The sequence below is a fragment of the Megachile rotundata genome, chromosome 7, assembly GCF_050947335.1.
Source record: "Megachile rotundata isolate GNS110a chromosome 7, iyMegRotu1, whole genome shotgun sequence".
NCBI lineage: Eukaryota > Metazoa > Arthropoda > Insecta > Hymenoptera > Megachilidae > Megachile > Megachile rotundata.
This window is the reverse complement of record NC_134989.1, coordinates 5450997-5475832: the sequence shown is the minus strand read 5'-3', so window position 1 is coordinate 5475832 and position 24836 is coordinate 5450997. Positions and strand designations below refer to the sequence as shown.

Here is a 24836-nt window from a genome sequence, read left to right as displayed (position 1 = left end):
GTATCTTTCGTGCCACTTCTTGGAATTTTCATGACGTCGAATTCCAGGAATTCCCGGTTCGCGATTTTTGAAATTCCACGGACCAATTTTGAAAATTTGTATCAGGAGAACATAAGTTATGAGGAGGTATCTTTCGTGCCCCTTCTTGGAATTTTCATGACGCCGAATTCCAGGAATTCCCGCGGCGCGATTTTTGAAATTCCACGGACCAATTTTGAAAATTTGTATCAGGAGAACATAAGTTATGAGGAGGTATCTTTCGCGCCACTTTTTGGAATTTTCATGACATCAAATTCCAGGAATTCTCATGTCCGCTTGATACAAATTCTCTCTTTCGAATGTGTAAGTTTTTATTCTGTTGGGTTTGTTAGGTAGCAATAAATACACAGTGATTGTTGATAAATTTTTTTTTATTTTCACCACATTTCATACAGTGCATAACTTAATTAAACTTAGTGTTTAATCATTTAATTACTAACGAAAGGCTAAGCAACTTCGAATTGTTCTGACTTTACTAAACTATTATCAATTTTGAATCACTTTTACGGTAATCGTAATTGGCTTACTGATTTTTATAGGGTATGTTTTCCTATATTTTTAATTGTCAATAAACAATAACTTTTCAAAAATAATTGATTTATTGAAATTGATTCTGAATTTGATTTAAATATGTGCTCTTGAATTCAGATTTGGTTAAGGAATGAATAACGAACGATTTGCTTTTTAAAATAAAATTGAATATCAAGTACAAATAAAATTCTTCATGTACGACGGCTTGAGAACAGAACTCTTCTTGACCGACAACTCCAAAATGATTACCACATTTTTGTCTTATGCACCGCCATCTAGTGGCGGAAGATTAGGACTAATTAACCTATAGTTTCAAAAGAGTGTAGTTCACCTTGTTCGCCGTAGAGATGGTGCCACTTATTCTTTTTCTCGTAAAAATTCAATTAATATTGATTATGGGCTAATGACCATGGCAGTCGATGCCCATAACGCTAATCATCATTAATATTGATTTTATTGATTAATATGCTGTATATTTATTATATATTCATTAATATTGATTTTATGTTGTTTGAAATACATTCCATGGCTCGCAAGATGCGGATTATGTGTTGATAACATTTCGTACACTATACTGTATCTCGTGGATGATGTTGGAAATGACATAAGAATGGCAACAAATTTTCTTTTGATTCGCTAAAAATCATTTTCATAGATACCTTCTTCTGCAAAAAAAACAGCTTACTTGCAATATGTGGTCAATATCGGAATCTTCGGTTCTCCGAAGTTTCGCCTAAATCTCTAAATACATTTACATTTAAATAATTTCTTATTTTAGTCAGTATTTGATTGTGATTTAACAATTTTAAATGTTAATTATAAAATAGGTAAAGAAATTCCATATTTTTCAATCGCTTCTTGGTTATCCACACAGATGTCGCAAAAAGTGTATAAATGAGTATAATAGAAGCCCTATCTGTTGATATTGTTTCCTTGGAGAATGTTATCGACTTAATTTTGCCTCGGGTAACTTCATAAGCAATGTTTTAACGTACTTATGTCTTGAACAACGCACTTGTTGTCAGTTCTTGATTTGTTTCCGTGCATTCAAAAATTTCAGAGATCGTTTTTTCCTAATGAGGGGTACGTATTTTTTTAATAAGAAATTATAGTTAGAAATTTGCTTGAAATTTATTTTAATTTTGCAATACAATGGTAGAACACATGTAACAATATAAAATATATAATAAGAAAGGTATTTACTAATTACATTTTTGTTATTCAAATTAAATTTCACTTTATGAGTTAGTAACTTAAAATTTATATTTCATTGTGTATGAACTGTAAATTGTAAAATGAACTATATTACATATTACAACAGTGTGTTATGTATTATGCTTATTATATGTACTTGATGTTATAAAGTAATTGTATTATAAATTATTATTTTTACATAGACAAATTAAATATGAAATATACACATAACAATTTTTTTCCTTTCTTTTTACTGCTTAAATTAAAATTCTCTTCACAGAGTAGTTCATATATGTACATGCGGGTCCGATCATGTTATTGATCTTTCAATAAACAATAACTTTTATTGTGTCAAAATTCATTTGAATTATATTTCAATGACTACATATTATGCATAGTAGAGTTTTTCACAAAGTAATCATGATACAAGGGGTGAATTTGCATATTTCTGAATTATACATTTTCATTATTTTATAATTTTATCAATGTTACTGACAATACTTTCAGTTAAATTATTGAACAAGGTCTTAGATGCAGTTAATAATATTTGAAGCCAAACGTAAAGATGTCTTACAAGAAAAGTACAGATTAAGTCAGAAGTGACAAAAAAATATTGTTATTAACAAACTGACGATAATGAAAACAAAATATTAATTATTTCTCAAACTGCCATGTTTGTAAAATTACATACAACGTTTTTTTGCTATTTATTTCTGCACATATACACAAATAATAAATTTACTAATCATGAATACATTGTTAATATAATCAAATACCTATTAATTATTATTACGAAGCAATAATTGTAAAAGAAGGAATAATTATTACTTTCTAATAACTGCCTAATTAATTTAATAATTGAATAAAACGTAATAATTATTACCTTGTAACAATAATAAAGGGAGTTGGGAATATAAAAATTTAGGGAACTGGGAATTTGGGGAATTGGAGATTTAGGGAATTGGGGATTTGGGGAGCTGGGGATTTTGGGAACTGGGGATTTGGGAGCTAGGGATTTAGGGAGCTGAGGATTTAGGGACCTGGGGATTTGGGGAGGTGGGGATTTTGGGAACTGAGGATTTGTGGAGGTGGGATTTGGGGAGCTGAGGATTTGTAGTGCTGGAGATTTGGGGAGCTGGGGATTTGGGGAGGTGGGGATTTGGAGAGCTGGGGATTTGTAGTGCTGGGGATTTGGGGAGCTGGGGATTTTGGGAACTGGGGATTTGGGGAGGTGGGGATTTGGGGAGCTGGGGATTTGGGGAGCTGGGGATTTTGGGAACTAAGGATTTGTAGTGCTGGGGATTTGAGGAGCTGAGAATTTTGAGAACTTGGGATTTGTGGAGCTGGGGATTTGGGGAGCTGGGTAATTGGAGAGGTGGAGATTTACAATAAAAAGTAATAATTATTACCTTGTAACAATAATAGTGTATTGGATTATACAAACTGTGCAATAATTTTACCGAACATTTATGCGAACAAAATGTTTTCCTCGTGACGCATATAGGAACATTTGATATGCTCGCATTTTCTATGTTCTCCTTCGAATTCTGAACGTAATCACGGGGGACTAATGCGAGCCTATTGCAGTAATAATATTCACGAGTCGAAATAAGTCCCACAGGTGATATGATCAAAGTTCACCAGCCACGTCGTTGCTCGTGTCTGTCGCCGTCAATTTCTACCTAATATGTCACGTGGAAAGTACGGAATTGCCCGGAGGGTGTCTTTGATCTCGCAAACCCCCGGAACAACCGTGCTGCTTGTCCACCTTCCGAAAACTCACCCTCTGAAGTCGCACGCCACGTACGCGAGCGAGGGTTGCTAAATCCAATTTTATTGTTTGCACGCTCAGGAAAGCCGGAATTACTTCGATTTCACCCGTGAAACGTAAATCGCTCCTTCGCCTCGATTTCGGCTTACTTAAATGCAATCTAATAATGCAACGATCGTCTACAATCGATGCTAATTTACCTGCTTCGAACATGAATCGATTTACGATCTTTCCTTCAACAGATTTATTACACGCTTTTTGGAATTGAAACATTGTTTCTAAATTGTTTTTGAAATTATTCAAATATTGTTTTGGAATTGTTTTTGGTTCAAGTACTTTGGAATCATTTTTTATTGGAGCATTGTTTTGAAATTGTTTTTCATTACAGCACTGTTTTAAAATTATTTTTTAAATTTAGTTACTGAAATGTATTTTGTGATTTATTTCAATTAGTACATTTATATGATTGAAGATCAGCCATTTTGTAGTCAGTGATTTACAATTTGATTGACAATTTGTTGGAGTTTCTTTTAGATTGTTTACAAAGATTTGACCAAAACTTCATCTGGTGTTTGAACACCTAGTTGTGAATATTTGCTATAATTTACAGTAATTGTAATTGTTAGTAAATTCATTATATGAAACTATCTTACAAATTAGGACATTTTTAGAGAAGCGAGGCTAGAGATAATAATTCTATAATGCAATAATATTACAATATACCTTGTGATTATTACATGAATAATATTTTTATTAATATTATTTTTAATTTTTTGATTATATGTAATAATAACTCTTTCATTTAACATTTGCATCATAAAACAATAGTGGTTACAATTGTTAAATTAAATCGTGTCATCCTGTATCGAATTTTTATTGAATGTGCAACTTTTAAGCACCTAAATACGTAAAATCAGCAAGTAGTAAAATTTTGTTAATTAAAACTTGGCATACAACTAAATAAACTATAACAACGAAAAGTGTAAAAGGATGATTTCCAAGAAAAGGTCAGGATCGGTTGAAAGGAGGAAAAAAGCGAGCAGCATAAGGGTCGAAGAATTGACTTGCCGATCTATGCCCACCACGATCATAGATCATTCCATTGTAACAAAGAGGGTGTGTATACACATTATAAAAGGGGCATAATGGCACACCAATGTGTACACACAACGGGGACAGCGACGACACAGAATGTGCGGTGTTTGGTCTCCATTAATATTGGATCGACTGGATGGTTGCTGCAGGCCATCTCTTGTATCTCTCGCGCTTTTTTTATGGGGCCATATGTCTCGTATGTATCGCGTCCCGTAGCGGGCCGCTCATTTGTCAGCACGCAATCTGCCACTGTCGCGATTTGATGCTAGCAGTCAAAATACGTATACAAGTTTCCAGCTACCTGGCACTCCCCTTTTTTATGTTTTATTGTGAAAAATTGCTTAAATTTTAATTATGTACATAGGACATTTTTTGACACACAGAAGCTTTAGCTTGGACAGCGATTTAGTTTCCATTTAAAATTTGTTTAAGTTAATTTTACAGTTTTTTATGAACTGTTTTAGCTTTAGATTAACTGTATGACGTAGTTCATAATGGTTGATTCTGCCCTTTTAGGAATTAGTTATACATTCAAGTACTTCCTAATAATATAAGTAATTTGTGACTACAGTTGTTGGTTAAATTGTTGAAGTTCATATGAAAATTCATAGCGCAGACCTGGCTGAAATGGTTTTCATACTTGCATTCTGTTGAAGTACAGTTTTGATTGCAATATATATTTTTGTGCGGTATACTCTTTAATTTTTAATAGAATACAATTGTAATTTCATAGTAATTTGTCAAATTCTATTTTTACTTGAATTTATTAAAAACCCTTTCAGCTAGAACCTAACCTAAATCATTGTACAAAAGTTCAGAATCAAGATAAAAATAGCAGCAAATAAATAAGTAAAATATATCAAAAGTATCAAGAAAGTAAGGTTCTCGCATTATAATATCAATGGGCAACGGGTGATGATCGCATCACATTAACAGTGAAGCGTTCTATGAGCGACCACCACCGCCATTGGCCACGTTTGTACGCGCTTAGAACCCCAAAACGTATATATTACAGGGCTGGAAACGTCACCCTAACTGCGGTGCCATAGTGTAAAATAAACGATACCTAATTATACGCATCCCGTCTGCGTGAAAGTCGAAGTCCCTGCAGCAAGTGCGTGCAAAGATGGTCCCCGCTTAATGGGATTACGAAATTACAGTTTAGATTGATTGTCTGTACAATGCTGCCATTATACAAGCGATCAATGCATTTAAACGGAGGAACAAAATTAATCGTTATTTGAAAAATATTTTTTATCGAGGAATTTTTGATAATAATTCAAATCTCAAGGTTCCATCAATCTTGTGGGTTTTTGGCAACCGTGATGATATTTTATAGTTAATTAAATGAAATATATCTTCAAGTATAATCTTGTCAAGTTTTGTAAATTTTTAATATTATTGTATACAAGTTTTATACAAGTCTGATGAAACAATTCTTTACATTCTGATACTTTATACAGATGTTGAAATTATTGTTTTATACTTGAAGAAATGACTTAGACGTAAAAACGAATAAAATGCAACTAAACGTATTGGGAATTGGATATTTTCTGCAATACGTGTAATATGTTAACAATAATACAATCACAAGTTGATTTATTCGTTGTAAAGAATAATATTATACATAACCATAAGTACAAACTATGATTCTGCTTTTTAATTCAAATTGCTCTAAAGCCAAACTTTGATACAAGCATTTCGGAAAAAGAACGTCGAAATACATAACCTAAAAATTCGAATCGTTAAAGCAATTACAGAATCTATAATTGCTTCTACAGATTGTACACAGTAGTATTACGTTCCGCTACAAACCGGTTAAGCAAAAGTATCCCAATTTAATTAATAATTCAACAAAATCGAGCACAGAGATCGAAATTTTGTTTCCCGCGATCCGTGCTTCGTAATTTTCCGCGTAATCCAAACAGTTGCAATTTCGAGGAACGATAAATTTTTGTTATTCACCGCGTTCGTTTCCGATGTTGTCAATTCCGTTTAAAAATCTCGCTTCGCGTTGCCAGCTTCGACATCTGGATGTACCCGGTAATATATAGAGGTGTCTGCGTTGCGGATCTCGTATTCTTTTTTTTTATTCTCTTTTTTTCGTCGCGGGGTCCGCTTGCTGCCAAGAGGGTGGCTCGCAGTGGGTGTGCCCGGCGATGATTAATTAGCGTTTGATGAATATGTATGAGAGAAAGTCAACCAACTCCGTTACACACATACACACAGCCAAATACAGGCACATCCCCTGTGTTACAATAACGTCCAACCCCCTTCGTATACCTCGTTTCAACCCTGATAGCTCTCTCTATGCTTCACCTCGACGAGGATTCTGCGACTCCTTCGTGAGCTGTATAACAATGTATTTTCGGGTAAAAATTTTTGTTACGGGTTGACGTCGACTGCGACCATCTATTATGATTTAACGTGAAGCTTGTACGGCTAGGGTGCACGAAAAATTTCGGTAAAATATGCGAGCGCGAACGTGTCTGGTAACTAACTTTTAAGGTCATTGTTATATTTTCAGACTGTTCTTTTTTCTAAATATTTTATAAGTATGAAAAATTAAATTTTTAGTTTATAAGTTAATTCTTCTGTGAAGACTGTTCTGTACTTTGCATTTGTATAAGTTGTTCTACTTTTTCAAAACTTTCAAGTGTGGGAATTTGAATTTCGGTTTTTAGTTGTTAAGTTGTAAATTTTGGTTATTAAGATTTTAGATTTGTACTTTCGAGTGGTGGATATTTGAAATTTAGAAATTTAATAATTTGGAGATTTGGAGATTTAGGAATTCAGTAGTTTGGAAAATTTACAAATTTACAACATTAACGTCAACCTAACAGTTTTGCAATAACTTAACCAAATTTTGAAAAGCAAATTTTGGCTGTTAACTAAACTGTTAAAATCAAGTCTAAAGCGTAAACGATAGTTGCAGCAGTCGAACGCGTTGCATATCAACCTTTCATGTTATCGGATTCGATGGCGAAACGTTTTACAGTAGTATCCATCAGTATCACATAAACTGGCGTTGTATCGCGGCGAAATATCACCTCTGGACAGCTGGCCGAGGGGTTTAGATTTTGCCAAAACGCGAGGCTGAAAGGCTGCCAGGCGGATTGTTCGCGCTGCGAGGAGAACAATGCAAACAATGGCGGGGACGAAACGCTGCGGTGAGACCCGGCTTACGCGGTGAATACAATTACATTATGAACTCGATTACCATTTAAATGGAAACAAACGTGAAATGCTAAAATACACCGACGACTCTCCGCCTCCAACCCGCGCCACAGCTCTCTGCAACACGCGCGAAAATATGCAACCATCTCTTGAGTGCTCGATCATCGATATGCAAATTGTGTTCGCAGACGTGTTCGAGTTTGTCACGAGAAATATACTGTTTGAATCGACGTCATTTAACGAAAATTGTGGGTTACAGTCATATTGATTTCTAATATTCACTGATGATACTAAACCTACCAGAATTTACGTTTAATTTGAAGTTAATGATGAAATTGAAAAATAAATGAACAAATGACAAAGCGTAAACTAACATATAGATTGATTTATTTCGATGAAAATCTATGCGAATTTCGAGGAAATGATTTTATCAAATTTTGTAATTTGTAATAAGAATTTTTTCAACCGATCATTTAACTTTTTTGGTAGTTTCAGTGTTAATATTTCAAGCTTGTGATTATGACAGTGAGAAATTTTTATGCGTATATTATCTTATCTCAGTGTAGGTTATGCTGTGATCACTAATATTAAATTAGGATGGATTAGGTTGAGTTAAAATTAAGTTGGATCAGATTAGGTTTGCTGATATTGAATTAGGTTAAATTAAAACAGAATTAGGTTAAGTTAAAACAGAATTAAGTTAGGTTAACTTAAAGTAGAATTAAGTTAGGTTAGGTTAAAGCAGAATTAAATTAGGTTAAAAAAGAACTAAGTTAGGTTAAGTTTAAAATTCAATTGTATTTTATCAAATTTACTTATATTATTAGGATAGACTAGATTAGAGCAAAATGAAGTCTGGTTAGGTTAGGATTATGTTAAGGTTCAGAAACATCATAAAAAGTGAATGATACAGAATTATTTTATTATCAATCCTATTATTAGAAGATAGAATTCAAAATTTCAATTAATCTATCATATTCTTAACATTAACTAACATAACTACTACACATCCTAATTATAATATCCAATATTAAGTTATAGCATAAATATTATAAAATAAATCAGTCACTATATAAATAACAAAAAGAACAAGTAATTTGTATCGTTTGTTAAATTCACCAAACGTCCACGTAACTTTTATTTTCCATATTAAAAATGATTTATTACAAATGTTTGTTAGTATATAAAATTTTGTCAAAGTTCACCACTTTATTTATAGTATACAACACACGTTTACTTTTCCCGAAATGTACACTAAGGTTCTCGTGTGAAATTTGCGTCGTACGCGCAGTTTACTCCCCTGGCGTGCGGTGGTCGTCGAGCGAAAAAAGAGCCCCGTTTAACGTGTCCCATCAGCACCCCAATACTAATTATTATACACTTAATTTCCTAATGAACCGTATCGAACGACAGGGTCGATGGAACGGCGCACTCGTGCACTGATTTCACGGGCCACCTGTCGCACTGCTGTCGTACCCTCCCCATTGGTTTCGTCGAATTGGACACGCAGGGTGTAAGACATTATTCTACACGGGGGATCATGAAACCTCGATGAAGACACGAGACTTTCTCAGGCCTCTCCTCCTATTCAAACTTTTTCGGTTCTTTATTAGAACCGAGCTTGCAAAACGTGTAATCGACTGTGAAATTTTTCTCACCAAGGAACGTTTGAGTAATGGCGGCCATTTTGGGGTTCCAATAAAATGAATAGATACGTAACCATGAATATCGAACATCAAAATGATAGCAAACGTATTATACAAATGTAATATTAATACAAATATATAAATAAAATAAAATTAAAAAACTGAGTCTGAGTTTTATCTATTGAATTATTTATTAAATTGAGATAGTAATAAAGTGTGTGCAAATTTAGTGACACGCGTTGTATGTGAATATATTACTATATGAATATATGTAAATATTTGTGAATATATTATTAGGTTTGGTAATATGAAAGTTGATGATGTTTGGTGATATGAAGGTTAACAGAACTAAAAATCGCACAAATAAATTCACTAATAAAAAAAAAATTAATTTGATAAATCGAAATAAAATTTTTCATCGTGTTAACTTCTTCAGCTCTACCAATACATTTTTCCGAATTTGTCTATACATTGAATAATCGTCAGAAGTTTGAAATTTATTTCGAAAAGCAACGGTTGTAGATTTTCCACGTTTCACACAACACGTCCTACAATATCTGATATTGAATGATTCTGTGTAGAACATGTTTCTCGTTCTAGAATCTACAAAAGAATGGAAACCAGAGGCGTGTCGCTTTTACTGGTCTGTTTGGACGTTTGCGAACAAAGCAGTATCAATATTTCTTTCGTTTCTGTGGTCATATGGTATGATCCATACATCCTTTGTACCCTTCAAATATGTAATGTTTGACAGAAACATATTTGTGTCTTTTTTGATGTATTGAATATCGTAGTTGTTCGGGCGAAAAAAATAAAACTAAAATAAAAAATAATCTATTCTGAATTCGAGAGCAATAACGAAGTCGTTCGTTTTTCTATTCATTTTTATGCGATTGTTGTAAACATTTATCTTGTTCATATTTTTTCTAAACATTCTAACTTCAATATCAGTCTCTGATACTAATATTGTGTGACACTTTACAATTTTTTAATAGCAAATGAAAAGAAATTGTGTCACTCTTAAGTGCCTAATAAAATGATAAATAAAAATTTCCTTCCATAAGACATCAAATAAAAACTTCCTTCCATAAAACAACAAATAGACTTATTCTATCATAAAAAGATAAATTAAAAATTTCCTCCTATAGAAAAGGTGTAATAATCTTTCAGAGGAATGTTTTTCGAAGTAGTATAACTCTTCCAGCAACCCAACAATATATTTATCTACTAAATTTGACTCGAAATTAAAAGGCAAAGTTTATTAAAAGGTCAAGATGAAGGAGAAAAGCGGTTGGTGGTAAATTCAACTGTTCGATATTGAAGAAGTAACAGCGAACATACGGTGGAGAAAAACGGAAGAAAAGAGAGAATGGATCCCTTATAGATAGATAGGTGCGGTCACTGTCACGAGGGCTGACAAAGGCTGACCAGGGGTAGAAACATTCAAATGGTAATCGGCGCCCGTCTAACATACATCGACCCTCCCGACCCCTGTGCTCGCGCTTAAGGGGGTGCGATCACCCCCTTGCCATACACCCTGCACATTCGCACCAGAATCAAACCAAATATTGGCAATATCATCCCTGGCATTGCCCTCCGCGACCTGCCTCCTACACTCGGTGGGAAACGATGTCCATTTGAATGCACGATTCCATTACTGACGTCGATATATCGCCCCAAAGATATTATAGGATTAGGATTTCAAGAGAAACCTGCAAGAATACCATCTTACTTGGTCATGCTAAAGATACACCCTGATATGTGATGTATTATCATCGGCATTTCGTTTCTGACATGCTGGCTATGAAGTCTAACTATGAAGTCCAATTATGAAGTCTAATTATGAAGTCTAACTATCAAGTTTGACTATGAAGTATAATTATGAAGTCTGACTATGAACTCTGCCTATGAAGTCTAACTGTGAGGTTTAATTATGAAGTCTAACTATGAAGTGTGACTATGAAGTTTAAATATGAAGTATAATTATAAACTCTAATTATGCAGTTTGACTGTGAAGTTTAAATATGAAGTATAATTATAAAGTCTAATTATGAAGTTTAAATATGAAGTACAATTATAAAGTTTACCTATGAAGTCTGACTATGACTTTTAAATATGAAGTATAATTATAAAGTCTAACTATGAAGTCTGACTATGAAGTCTTACTATAAAGTCCAATTATAAAGACTAATTATGAAGTCTAACTATCAAGTTTGACTATGAAGTATAATTATGAAGTCTGACTATGAACTCTGCCTATCAAGTCTAACTGTGAGATTTAATTATGAAGTCTAACTATGTAGCGTGACTATAAAGTTTAAATATGAAGTATAATTATAAACTCTAATTATACAGTTTGACTGTGAAGTTTAAATATGAAGTATAATTATAAAGTCTAACTATAAAGTCTGACTATGAAGTCTTACTATAAAGTCTGACTATGATGTCTAACTATGAAGTCGGACTGTGAAGCTTAACTATGAAGTCTTACTATAAAGTTTGACTATGAAGTGTAATTTTGAAGTCCATTTATGAAGTTTAAATATGAAGTATAATTACGAAATCTAATTGTGACATCTAACTGTGAAGTCTAATTATGTAATCTAACTTTGAAGTCTAACTATGAAATCTTATTATGAATTCAAAATAGGGAGTCTACTCTTACCAAAAGACTGCTTTTTATTAGTTTTCATAACAATATAAATTTTAATAATATTTTAATACATTAAGCCGTCGTTCGTTAACATATTTTCGGACTAATTGTAAGCAGAGTTATAGGAGACCATATCGTTGGAACAATTACCTCGTAAAACGCTTGGGAAGGATTTGTCGTTCGTATTCACGAATAGGTCCGTGATTCGCGATCGTTGTTGATTCAGTGCGCTGAACGTCGCACGTGCGCCGATGTAGACGTACGCAAAGCTCCCGCAACCCGAACTTCAGCACGCGCCACGATTATGCGATTACGCGATTACGCGTGTCGATGCCCGTGTATATCGCAACCAGGATACCGAAGAAGAGGTCCGCCGATGATACTGCGTGAGCAACGACACGAAACATTCTTTCGTTCACCCCTGTACATCATTCTCCCTCTCGAAAATAGGCTTATCCGGCACGAATTAATGGGTTTTAAAACGATTGAGAAAGTGGTGAAGAGATTAGAGCGTTTGGGGATTTGGAAAATTTGAAATTTTTTTAATATAGGTATTTTGGAACGGTAGAATTTGGAAATTTGGGAATCTGGGAATTTAGATGTAATGATTTGGGTATTTAGGAATTTTTTGGAGCTAAGAATTTGGGAATGTAGGAATTTAGGAATGTAAAAATATGAAAGTGCAAGGAGTTGGGAATATAAGAATTTAGGAGACTTGGAATTTGGGGAATTGGAGATTTAGGAAACTGGAGATTTGGGGAGCTGGGGATTTGAGGAGGTGGGGATTTTGGGAGCTGGGAATTTTGGGAACTGGGGATTTGGAGAGCTGGGGATTTAGGAATTTGAGAATTTGGAGTTTTGGGAAATTGAGTATTTAAAAATTTGGAAAATGTGGATTTTATAAATTTGGCAATTTGGATATTTGGGAGTTTGGTTATTTTGGAATTTGACAATTTGACAATTTGGAAATTTGGAACTTTGTAGATTTGAGAATTTGAGAATTTGGGAATTTGGGAATTTGGAAATTTGGAAATTTGGAAATTTGATCAATTTGGAATTTGGGAATCTGAGAGTTTGGGACTTTGAGTCTACATTACTTTGAGAAGTGTGAAATTTGAATTCCTTAAAAAGTTTAAAATCCACAAGTCTCCAAATTCAAAACTTTCAGCTTCAGAAATTTGTAAATAAGAACAGCAATAAACAAAGTAATAAAAAGTTAATAAATAAAAATGCAGAAACACAATTACCTAGATTTCTTCGTTTCACAAATTAAGAAAGCATCTGAAAGAGTTCTGAGACTTTGTAAAAATCAATACTAGTGCGAGTAGTTATAAATTGAACACCTGATTGACGATGAAGAATCGAAGGAAGAGTATTGTGACCAAATGTGCTCGATTCCCCGCATTTAGCATGTTTTGCTCAGGAGGTGGTCGGCCATGGCCAACGTCGACGTTCAATATTAAACCCACAGTAATTTATGTTAGCACGATCGTGCATAATGCTGTTTGTATAAAGCGGTACTGCCACGTGTCGGCTCGTGTCGCCACTACGTATCATTTCTACCTCCCTTAATTCTTGATGCTAGCTGGTTCACAGGCGACACGTAGGGTCATGCGTGGACGCTTTACTATGATTTTAAATGTTCCTCTACTATGAACGGAGATTGTGGTAGGCGCTCTAGAGTGCAGTGCATGCTTCCTTTATATACATTTATAAACTTAACAGTTTTTTGTTGTTTTGTTAGGAGACTGGAAATTTGAGGAATTGGGAATTTGGGGAGCTAGGGATTTAGGGAGCTGGGGATTTTGAGAACTGGGGATTTGTAGAGTTGGGGATTTGTAGAACTGGGGATTTGGGGAACTGGGGATTTGGAGAGCTGAGGATTTGGGGAGGTGGGGATTTGAGGAGCTGGGGATTTTGGGAACTGGGAATTTGGGGAGCTGGGGACTTTGGGAACTGGGGACTTGGGGAGGTGGGGATTTGGGCAGCTGGGGATTTTGATCAAATTTTTGTTTTCAAGATTGGCATTTTTAGATTTTCATGTTTTTACGTTTACTATTTTTAGATTTTCTAGCTTTTGTATTTTCGATTTTTCGCATTTTTAAGTTTCTGCATCATCGAATGTGTGTTCAAGTTTCTTCCCTTTCGAATTTTCATATTTACAAATTTGTGTATTTTGGAATTTTTATATTTTCAAGTTAGTACCTTTTTTTTTCATTTTTTCAAGTTTTTATATATTTAGATTTCCAAATCTTTAAATGCCCAAGTCTTTGAATCTCTACATTCTCAAATTTTCAAGTTCTCTAATTTTGTTCATATTTGCAACCGAACATGCCAAAAATGGTAAATCAAAAATGTCAATTTTTATAAAAATTGGAAGTTGTTAATTTGTATAAAAAATGAAAATTTGTCAAATTTATTAAGAAATTTTTAAACTTAATAAGAAGTTTAATTTTGTAAAGTTTAATTTTGCAAAGTACGAGATTTAATGTTTTTTTAATTCCGAGGCCTGTAAACTTATAAATCTGATAATTAAGAAGTTTCAAGATTAAAAATTTATATATTAACTTTTAAATTTAAAAATTTTAGTGCTCCATGTACCATCACCTTGTATTTAAGGCAATACAACGAGATCCTAATATTAGGCTAATAGTTTCACTGTTATTATTACTTCTTTATAGTACAATTTCTAATAATTCTAAAAAATAGTTAATTATAGTATAATTTATAGTCTAGTTTATTCCTCTACAATAACATATTTTTATAATACATTCCTTTTATTGTATATTATTTATTGTATAGTTCCAGTATAATTTTCTATAATTCTAAATTACAAAAATCATCTATATCATAGAAACAATTCTGAATTATAGAAATTATATTTTTTTCTCAGAAATATATATGAATATTTCTCATATAAAAAATATAACAATTGAAGCGATACAACTTGTCTCATAATTGCTTTTGGATGATAATTCAGCGAAACATCGTGTATTTATAAGAAATGGAAGAATTTGAATGATCAGTAAATCGAGCTCGGTACAAACAGCTGACTACTTAAATGTAAATGAAGACAGAAAGACGGTCGTGTATGAATGGCGGCATTCGAGGAAAATCTTGGTTAAATTTCACAATAAGCTCTTTCACGGCTCTTAAACGTGAAAGCGCTTGTAAGCGACTTTGGGGAGCCTTACTAGACGCCCTTGGAAAGCAGCCTGAGCGTCTGTAAAGGCGAGAATGAACGAAAGGAGGGAATGGAATAGGCTCGATAAGTGGACACCCTGTGGAGAATGATGGGATGCAGACCGCTTGCATGAATTAAACACGTTCACGTTTATGAATGAATCCAGATCGAAATCGAAATTCCTCAAAGTAGATATTTCGAGGGTGGATCAACCAACCGATACCCGACGGGCCCTAATCTCCTGGAAAAGGGAATCCGTAACGGATGTTTATCCTTGAACGCTGCCATACTTTGGTTAGGGTTAGATTGTAAAGGGTTATGAGAAATGAGGTTAAACAAAACAGAATTTATAACAACTTTTATTGGTATCGTTAAACGCATGTTGTTCATGTAAATATTTTTATTGCTTTTGAGTGATGCACGAAATGTGGAGGTTATTATTTGTAATTTTTTATTGCGTTTTGATTTTGGAAAGGCAAGGCGTTTTTAACATTTTACTGACAAGCAAATGATAAATATTATTTTTGGGGAAAATTAATATCTTTTTTTAGCGATATTTTATATCATTTATTTTTGGATTTTGAACATTTTTTTATTTATGCTTTTGAGAATATTAAGGATGTTATTTTCATAATTTTTAAGACGTTATTTTGAAAGATTCTATAGAGGCACAAAATTGTAGTAAAGTTGGATAAAAAATTGTTAAAAATTGTTCTCCTACAAAATAGAATTTTGTAATATATTACTTTATGTAGTATACATACAAGTTTGAGAATTTTTCATTATGAATTTTTCATATTCGGTTGCATCTTAATTTTTAGGTAATCAATAAAAGTGATCGAAATGGAGAAATTCATTTTAGTAAATTGAGATTATAAGATATATTTAAAAAAAGGATATTTTAAAATAATTATTGCTTACTTGAATTCATTACATCAAAATTTATTAACGAAGTTTACATTAATGTTTACGTATTTATTTGCTGAATTTTAAAATTGTTTCAATTTTTTAACATTGTTTGGACTTTAAACAGAAATTTGACGAAGCGTGGTGTTGACAATTGCAGGAGGTGATAAAATGGCGGAGGTAACTTACATTCGGAATCCTTATCCGTTGCCGGAAGTAACTCGTGAAGGAGTGTGGAAACGACGACCTGTACTAGGTAATAAAGTTTCACCGACGGATAAAGACTGGAGTACCAAGTTAAAACCCCATGAACGTCTCTTTGCACATCACACGCTAAATAGTATACGGAAAGATAATAGACTTATGAGATCACAGGTAACACGTCGTGAGTTAACCTTGATCTATTATCCTCTGTAAAATTTTCTTCAATACTTTTATTATAAATTAACAATTTTCTTATACTTCTGTTATGAATTAAACATTTTTATTGCAACTCTTATTACAAATTAATAATTTTTTTTTGTATTAAGCGTAAGAAAAATAACAGAAAAGTAATATTTCTATTATGTTTAATTTTATTAAATATTTGTCTTAAGTATATAAATTTTCGATATACTTTAAGTATATAAACTTTCAGTAAACTTTTGTTTTTCAATCATTTGAATAATTTGATATCATAATACTAGATTAAAGTTAATTATTTTTAGATTTAAGTGAAAGAAGTACGTCTTCTATCGTTGCATTTTAATTATGCATATTATTGTGTTAGGTGTCTTTTATGTCCAAGTGTATTATTAGTTTTACTATTTTAGATATCAAATATATCGATTTTGTAAATTTTTTGTAAGATGAACAAATATAATAGAAAGAAGAAATATACATAGGATGTTCCACTTACGTTTTCTAATATAAAAAATTATTTCAAAATCACTCAGTGAATGTCATTATAATATCTTCATCATGAAATTATTTCATCATGATTACTTCATCACGAAAATAAAATATTTGACTTATTAATACTTTAAATATTAGGTAGGACACCCATGTATATTTTTTGTAAATAAATGTTACTTGTAAAATAATTCTGAATAAATTTTAATTTCGTTTTCATTCTAAAATAATTTCTTAATTTTTATTCTATGCATTTCCTTCAATTGCATATTACTTCTTACGGTGCAATTTGTACGCGAAAATAAATATTTCACTATAGTTAATTACGGTGGAATGAAATAGAATTTCTTCTAATACGACAAATTTTCAGGTACCGAATGATTCTCTCGATTTAGCACTTACAACCGTGTACATTCACAGCAAGGATACATTGGTACCTAAAGTGTACGTCACTATGCAACCTGAATCACTAGGAAAAAGGACATGGCGCGTTTTGAAAAATGAAATTGAGGTAAAACCTTAACAAATTGAACTATTAATTTATTTAGTTTGCAATTTATCAAAGAAATCAAATAATATGTTTTATTTTATTTTACTGTATTCATAAAATGAATTAGTTTTTGACTATTGAACGAATCAACATTATAGAAATTGTAAACATCATATATTACAAAAGTATTATTTACAACATTTTTTAAAGAATATTTTAAAGCAGGTATTTATCTGTTATTGTAAGAAATGATTTTAACAGTGCAAATGTTAGTATTTATTCGTAACACTATAAAAAATATTAGACTCCCAACCAAATTTATAAGTTTCACATATTTTTCTGTAGAATTCTTTTTAAAAATTTACTAAATAGTAAATTTATGTTAGTGTGAGAACAATTCAAATCAGTAATATCTTATTTTGTTCGTAGTTAGGGCAGATTAAATAAGGTTAGGTTAGTTTAAGGTAAATTAAATTAGCTTAGGCTGCATTAAGTTAAATTAAATGAGGTTAGGTTGTATGGATATATGAAATAAGGTTATATTTGAATAAGTTGCATTATATTACTCTAAATTCAAAGTAAATTCAAGTTAATTTAAATTAGGTTGTTCTAGATTATGGTGATCTAAATTACGTTAGGTTAGGTTTTCGACTCACATATAATAAAATTAGAACAATTATAAAACAAAATAAATAATAATAATAACTTGAAATCACATGTCACTCTACTATTATTTATCATTCACAACTAAATGCAGCAACCGTAAAACAAAGTGTAATTAAATATTCTTTTCAACGTATTTAATTATTTTAGTGAACAGTTATAGGATTAAATTATGGTTTTAATGTCAGACAACGTTAACCCATAAACAATAAGTTGTCATCTTTAGTATTCTTTGACTCTCAATTTCCATAAAATCAAAACATTATTAAAAAAGTGTAAACTATTAATTTTCTCATAATAACATTGTAGTCAGAACGTACGATTGTTAATCATACATCTGTAAAAACAAATAGTGAATTTTTAGAGTCGACGTTTGACTCTAAACCCTCGAAATAGCAGAATATAAAACGATTACGTTTTTCTGTTTTCTCAATTAACGAAGGTTGACAAAGCCCCGATTTCGGAGGAAGAGGATCCGTTAGCGGCGTTCCTGGAGAGAGCAGAATGTTACCGTGGCCCGTTGCCAGAGAGAAGAGTTCACCCGAGCAGCGTGAAATTAAATATCACCGGTCCTCACGCAGTTGAATCTAATCCCGGATACAGTCGCAAAATTGACGGAACTTTTTACGGTATTTAAAGAGTATTTAAACACGGATTTGTACGATGTTTGAGATGGAAACCGGACGATCGAATCTGTGCTAACAATCGTATTTGAGGAAATTAAATCGACGATTTTATGATTATCATCGACATCGTCAATCGCTTTTGTATGTTTATGAATATGCTCTTCAATTTCGTATAATTTCGCCGATAAATCTATACGTTTAATAAATGTGGCGGTTTAGTTTACCCGAGCACATTCTGTATTCCTATTGAATTTTGTTAAACGATCAAGTTTAGGGAAATTAAATGTACGCGTGAAAGATAATGTATTATTGAAACTGTAATCGCGAATTTCCCTTTTGTATTTATGTTTTAATTGATTCGTACGTGTGTGTTATTAGGGAATAATGAAAATCGTCAAATATTGTGGAGAATAAATATTATGTATTATCCAGCTGTCGTATACATGTATGTTTTAATAATATTGGCATATTTAATAAATTAATTATACGGTGTAACATTTCCTTTTCAATCATCAATCAAAACTTTTCATTTAGAAATTTTGAGTTCCTAAAATTTTGGAATTTCGGAATTCAGAAATTTATGAAGATTTGGAAATGTGAAATATGAAATTTGAAATTTGCAAAAGTAAAAATTTAGTAATTTTGAAATTTAGTCTTTAGAGATTAGTACTTTAGGTACCTAGAAAACTAAAACTTTGATATTTGGTAAACCGGAAATTCAGAAATGTGATAAACTAGGAATTTAAGAGTGTTTGAGTTATAGGAATTTAGCAATTTAGCAATTTAGCAACTTAACAATTTAAGAATTTAGGAACCTAAAAACTTAAGAATGTAGAAATCTAGGAATCTAAGAATCTAGGGATCTAGGAATCTAGGGATCTAGGAATCTAGGAATCTAGGAATCTAGGAATCTAGGAATCTAGAAATCTAGGAATCTAGGAATCTAGGAATCTAGGAAACTAGGGATCTAGGGATCTAGGGATCTAAGGATCTACAGATTTAGGGATTTAGGGATTTAGGGATTTAGGGATTTAGGGATTTAGGGATCTAGGGATCTAGGTATATTGCAATCTAAAGATCTACAGATCTAGGAACCTAGGAATCTAGGAATCTAGGAATCTAGGAATCTAGGAATCTAGGAATCTAGGAATCTAGGAATCTAGGAATCTAGGAATCTAGGAATCTAGGAATCTAGGAATCTAGGAATCTAGGAATCTAGGAATCTAGGAATCTAGGAATCTAGGAATCTAGGAATCTAGGAATCTAGGAATCTAGGAATCTAGAAATCTAGGAATTTAGGAAACTAGAAACCTTGATGTTTAGGAATTTGGGAATTTCAGAATATCAATAGTATACTAGAAATTCGGGAATTAAGGAATGTTAAAATTGGAAAATTGAAAAAATGTAGAGATCTGGAAATCTAGGAATTTAGATATTTGAAAATCTAGAAATCCAAAAATTTTGTTAGTGTAGAAATCTTAAAACCTAGAAATCCAGAAAATCAGAAATACAGAGGCCTAGAAATCTATCAAACCAGAGAATCCCACGTTCCACCTATGTATACACATACATCTACATGCTTATACCATCGAAGGGGTGAAACCCCCCACTCTCTTCCTTACACCCAAAATTTTCCTCGATTTCATTAAGTTATTCCTTAACTCCGATCTAAGATTAAGAAACTACCAAAACCTTAAAACTATCCTTCCGTGACATCATATTCGTCTAATTCCAACGCGCAAAAAATGCCGAACAGTTCCTCGAATCGGCAACGAAACAATAATCTAACAGGCAGCTCCCCTTCGATCCACCTTCCAATGTCGTTAAAAAGATAAGGGGGGTTGCTGGCAGCGAAAAAGGGTGAGCGAGCACGAGCCGAGGAGGAGTTTTCGTGACGAGGCGGTCGCCGCGGCAATCATGGCCGGATTAGGCGTATGTATAAGGATCGAGCTGGAAGAGGGTGTCAGAGGGGTTGCTCAGCAGGTCAAACGGGGGCAAGATAGACGTCTGCACAGGGTGAAACATAAATGATATTCCATGAGGAGCATATGCGTACGGAGATGGCTCCACCTCCGCGACGTTATGCGGCGAGGGTGGCAGCCACCCCCTATGGCAGCAGGGTGCTGGTTTATTACAAACAAGGATTACCCGGGTAATGGGACATTCTGTCCCTTCGGCTGCTCAACAGTGAGAACGTCCTGTGCACTGACTCACGCGTTCGCTCGCATCCTCGTCGGCCACCCTGGACGAAGGGACGAAACCGAAACTGGGAGATCCTTGGTCAAGATTTCGAACACTGTATTATGCCGCCGAAGATATCTATCGAACAAATTTGTCGACACTCTTGTACCGATTATAATCGGTTTGAAGGATGCTGTGATGTTCGAAGGTTTATTGATCATTTTGGATTTTTAGTGTTGGCTATTGTTAGATGTATAGGTGTCGCAAAGATGCGATGCAAAGGTAAGATATACATTTGTGAGTACTGATAGCGAATTTTATAATGTATTCTACAGTTGTCTATTTTTGAATTAGAAAATATCTAAATACTTGAAAAAATTAAAAAAAGTTTTGTGAATTTTCAAATTACGACATACTTAAATTTTTTAATAGCAATTTATGATTCTTCAAATTACCCAATAACTAAAGTTAAAAATTATTAAGTTCCAGATTATGAAATTATGGAATTGTTAAATTATCAAATTATTAAACCGTCAAAGTTGAAATTAAAGTTGATAATTCCTGAGTTATTAAAATTGAAAAATTCGAATTTCCTAATTACCAAATGCCTAAACTTCTAAATTTGCAATCCCCTAATTATCAAATTACCAAATACTTAAATTTTATAATTTTTCATTTTTGAATTCCCAAATTACCAAATATCTATACTACACAATTAGAAATTCTTTAACTTACAAACTAAATATCTAAACGTCTAAATAAAAAATTTTTAAATTATCAAATTACTAAATTCCTACCCTTTTAAGTTTGAAATTTCTAAATTCCTAACTTGCCAAATATTCAAATTTCTAAGTTTCAAACCATGAACAAAGTACCTATATCTCCTTGAAACTACTCATTTACAAACAAATCCGCACACGCGTTACGTAAATATTATAATTTCCTTGTTAAATAAGCGGTACTTACGTCGTTAAGTAAACATCAGCGACCGAGAACGAATCAAATAATTCCCCCATGGATTACAACACGTCGAATGTCTATCGACGTGGGTCCTTTTTTCTCTTCAGTTGGGGTGTACGGAAAAGTGGCGGGAATAAGGGTAAAACGATTTCTGAGACCGTCGTGGGTAACGAGCGAGGTAACCAGCCAATTACTTGGCTGAACGATTTTATTTGTATTTAATTCTTATTTAATTTACTTTTTACGCTTGCCTTTGTTGGGTCTTCGATAACGGAATGGAAAATTTCTACGTCATTGCAAATTCACAGAATCGTAACGCGATGTGTCGTATGGTAATTAATTCGAACGAAGTCTAAAAATTTAACAAACTCGGAGTCACATTTGTACAGACCGGAGCAAAGCGGATTTTCTTAGAGAAAATATGGTAACTGGAAGAGAGAAAGGCTTATCAGTCGATTTTTAGGGATTGGATAAGAATTTGAGAAGTTTAGTACTATGGGATTTTTTAATGTGAGAATATAAGGATTTAGAAGATGAGTAATTATGGATTTGGGAATGTAGAAATTTGGGGATTTAGGAATTCAGGAATTAAAGGATTCAAGGATTTACAAATGTAGAGATTTGGGGATTTGGGGATCTAAAGATATTGTAGATGTTTTAGAATTTGGGAGGGTGGGGGTTTAGGAGTCCAAGGTTTTGATAGGGTAGGGATTTAGGAATGTAGGGAGTTGGGAGTGTAGGGCTTTAGGAATGTAGAGATTTGGGAATATAGGATTTTAGAGATCTAGGGAATTGCAAATTTCGAGATTTGGGAATCTAGGAAGATGACGATGTAGAATTTGGGGAACTGGAAACTTTGGACACTGAGGGTATGGAGATTTGGAAATTTGGGAATGAAGAGGAATATAGGGATTCAGCAATACAGAGATTTGGGAATATAGAAATTTGTAGATCTAGGGAATTGGAAATTCGAGATTTGGGAACCTAGGAAGGTGGCCATGTAGAAATTTGGGAATATAGGAACTTAGAAATCTGGGAATTGTAGAAATTCTGAAACTTGCAGTATCTACAAATTCGAGGATAAGCAATTTTGAGAACTTGGATGTTAAGTCATCTAGAAGCATAATTAAGGACTTCCAAAATTCCTCAAAATTCAAATTCAAATTTGAAAAAGAATTCATACAAAAAATCTTTAAAAATTAGAAGTGTACTTATTGTAATTAACAAATTTTAAAAATTTAATAAATTCAAAAAAATTGAAAAACTTGCAAATTGAAAGTTGAAGATTTGAAGATTTACATGAATTTTCAAATATAGTTAAAATATGTTAATCATTAATTATCGTTAGAATATGTTGTAAACAAGTTAATATTACATGAAGTTTTATTAGAAACAATGGCTGCAACGATTGAATATATTCGCCGCGAGAATGGTAATAGAAACGATGATCGATTTGCTATCTTCTCGATTCTTGAACGCATACGTTTACTCGAAAGGAAATTCCGCGTAAAAGTCGCAGCAAAGTCTCATTGATCCCTCCGGGATGAAGTTGTTATTCCAGTGAACTTGTTACGTTATATTTATCAGCACCATGCACACTGCCACCACCCGTCGAGCTTTATCGTTCCTTCCGGTCCCATTTTTGCTCCCTCGACTTTATTCACCTACGTACTGTCAAGACAAAGCCGCAAACGACGTTATAAAGGACAGCCAGAAATGGGCTGTATTAGAACGAATGATGCGAGTGATTTTCCTTGACGTTTACCGTTCTCCAAACGGAACGCATGGAAAATGGTTAATCAGAATACTGCCAATATGAATTTACGTTTACCTTCTGATATATTGCGATGAGGGATAACTCGACAAAGGAAATTTTTCAATTTGATAATAGTTCAATTTATATATTGTTTTACTTCTAAATTTTCACACTTTTGGGCTTTTGAATTATTTAATTTTTGAATTTTACAATTCCTGTATTTCTGAATTTTCAAATTTTCAAATTTCCAAATTTCCAAATTTCCAAATTTCCAAATTTCCAAATTTCCAAATTTCCAAATTTCCAAATTTCCAAATTTCTAAATTTCTAAATTTCTAAATTTCTAAATTTCTAAATTTTCAAATTTCAAAGTTTCTAAATTTCCAAATTTCAAAGTTTCTAAATTTCTCAATTTCCCAATTTCCCCATTTCCCCATTTCCTTATTTCCTCATTTCCTCATTTCCTCATTTCCCCATTTCCCAATTTCCCAATTTCCCAATTACCCAATTACCCAATTTCCGAATTTCTAAATTTCCGAACTTCCCAATTTCCCAATTTCCAAATTTTCCAACTTCTAAATTTCTAAATTTCCAAATTTCCAAATTTCCTAATTTCCTAATTTCCTAATTTCCTAATTTCCTAATTTCCTAATTTCCTAATTTCCTAATTTCCTAATTTCCTAATTTCCTAATTTCCTAATTTCCTAATTTCTTAATTTCCAAATTTCTAAATAGTCTTTCAATAGTTTCTAAATAATTTCGAATTAATTCTTAAATAATTTTTAATCAATTTTCAAATAATTAAAGAACTTGAAAATTCTAGATTATCAAATTTCTAAATTTCTAAACTCCTAACTCCTAAATTCCAATCTCGTTTTTACAATACATACAAAAATGGTATATTTCATTGAACAGAATTCTTTTGTTCGCAATTAGAACAAATTTTGTATTGAATATTTAATGAAAATAATATGAAAACATTTGACAATAAAATTAAATGTGCAACATACATGTCACTTTGCTGAAGTATTTTACTTTGAATCACTCACACTATGTTACATGTTTAAATCTTA

At 32.7% G+C, this 24836-nt stretch overlaps 1 protein-coding gene across 3 annotated transcripts; it reads left to right on the top strand.

Annotated features, from left to right (window-relative positions):
• The first annotated feature begins 1520 nt into the window (after positions 1–1520).
• On the top strand, positions 1521–19361 carry LOC100877627 (cilia- and flagella-associated protein 276). Of its 3 annotated transcripts, none has more exons than XM_003704943.3 (4): positions 1521–1653; positions 16357–16571; positions 17458–17598; positions 18683–19361. In XM_003704943.3, exons 1-4 carry the CDS (start codon positions 1647–1649, stop codon positions 18875–18877), a joined length of 558 nt encoding a protein of 185 aa, XP_003704991.2. In that variant the 5' UTR covers positions 1521–1646; the 3' UTR covers positions 18878–19361. The 3 variants fall into 3 exon arrangements, with proteins under 3 accessions (XP_003704991.2, XP_076389798.1, XP_076389799.1); XM_076533683.1 differs by lacking the exon at positions 1521–1653 and adding an exon at positions 15164–15584; XM_076533684.1 differs by lacking the exon at positions 1521–1653 and adding an exon at positions 15592–15723.
• The last annotated feature ends 5475 nt before the right edge of the window (positions 19362–24836 follow it).

Coding starts and splice junctions, on each gene's coding strand:
- LOC100877627 (XM_003704943.3), top strand. Junction 16,572..17,457: donor ATAGACTTATGAGATCACAG/GTAACACGTCGT, acceptor ACAAATTTTCAG/GTACCGAATGATTCTCTCGA. Junction 17,599..18,682: donor TTTTGAAAAATGAAATTGAG/GTAAAACCTTAA, acceptor CAATTAACGAAG/GTTGACAAAGCCCCGATTTC.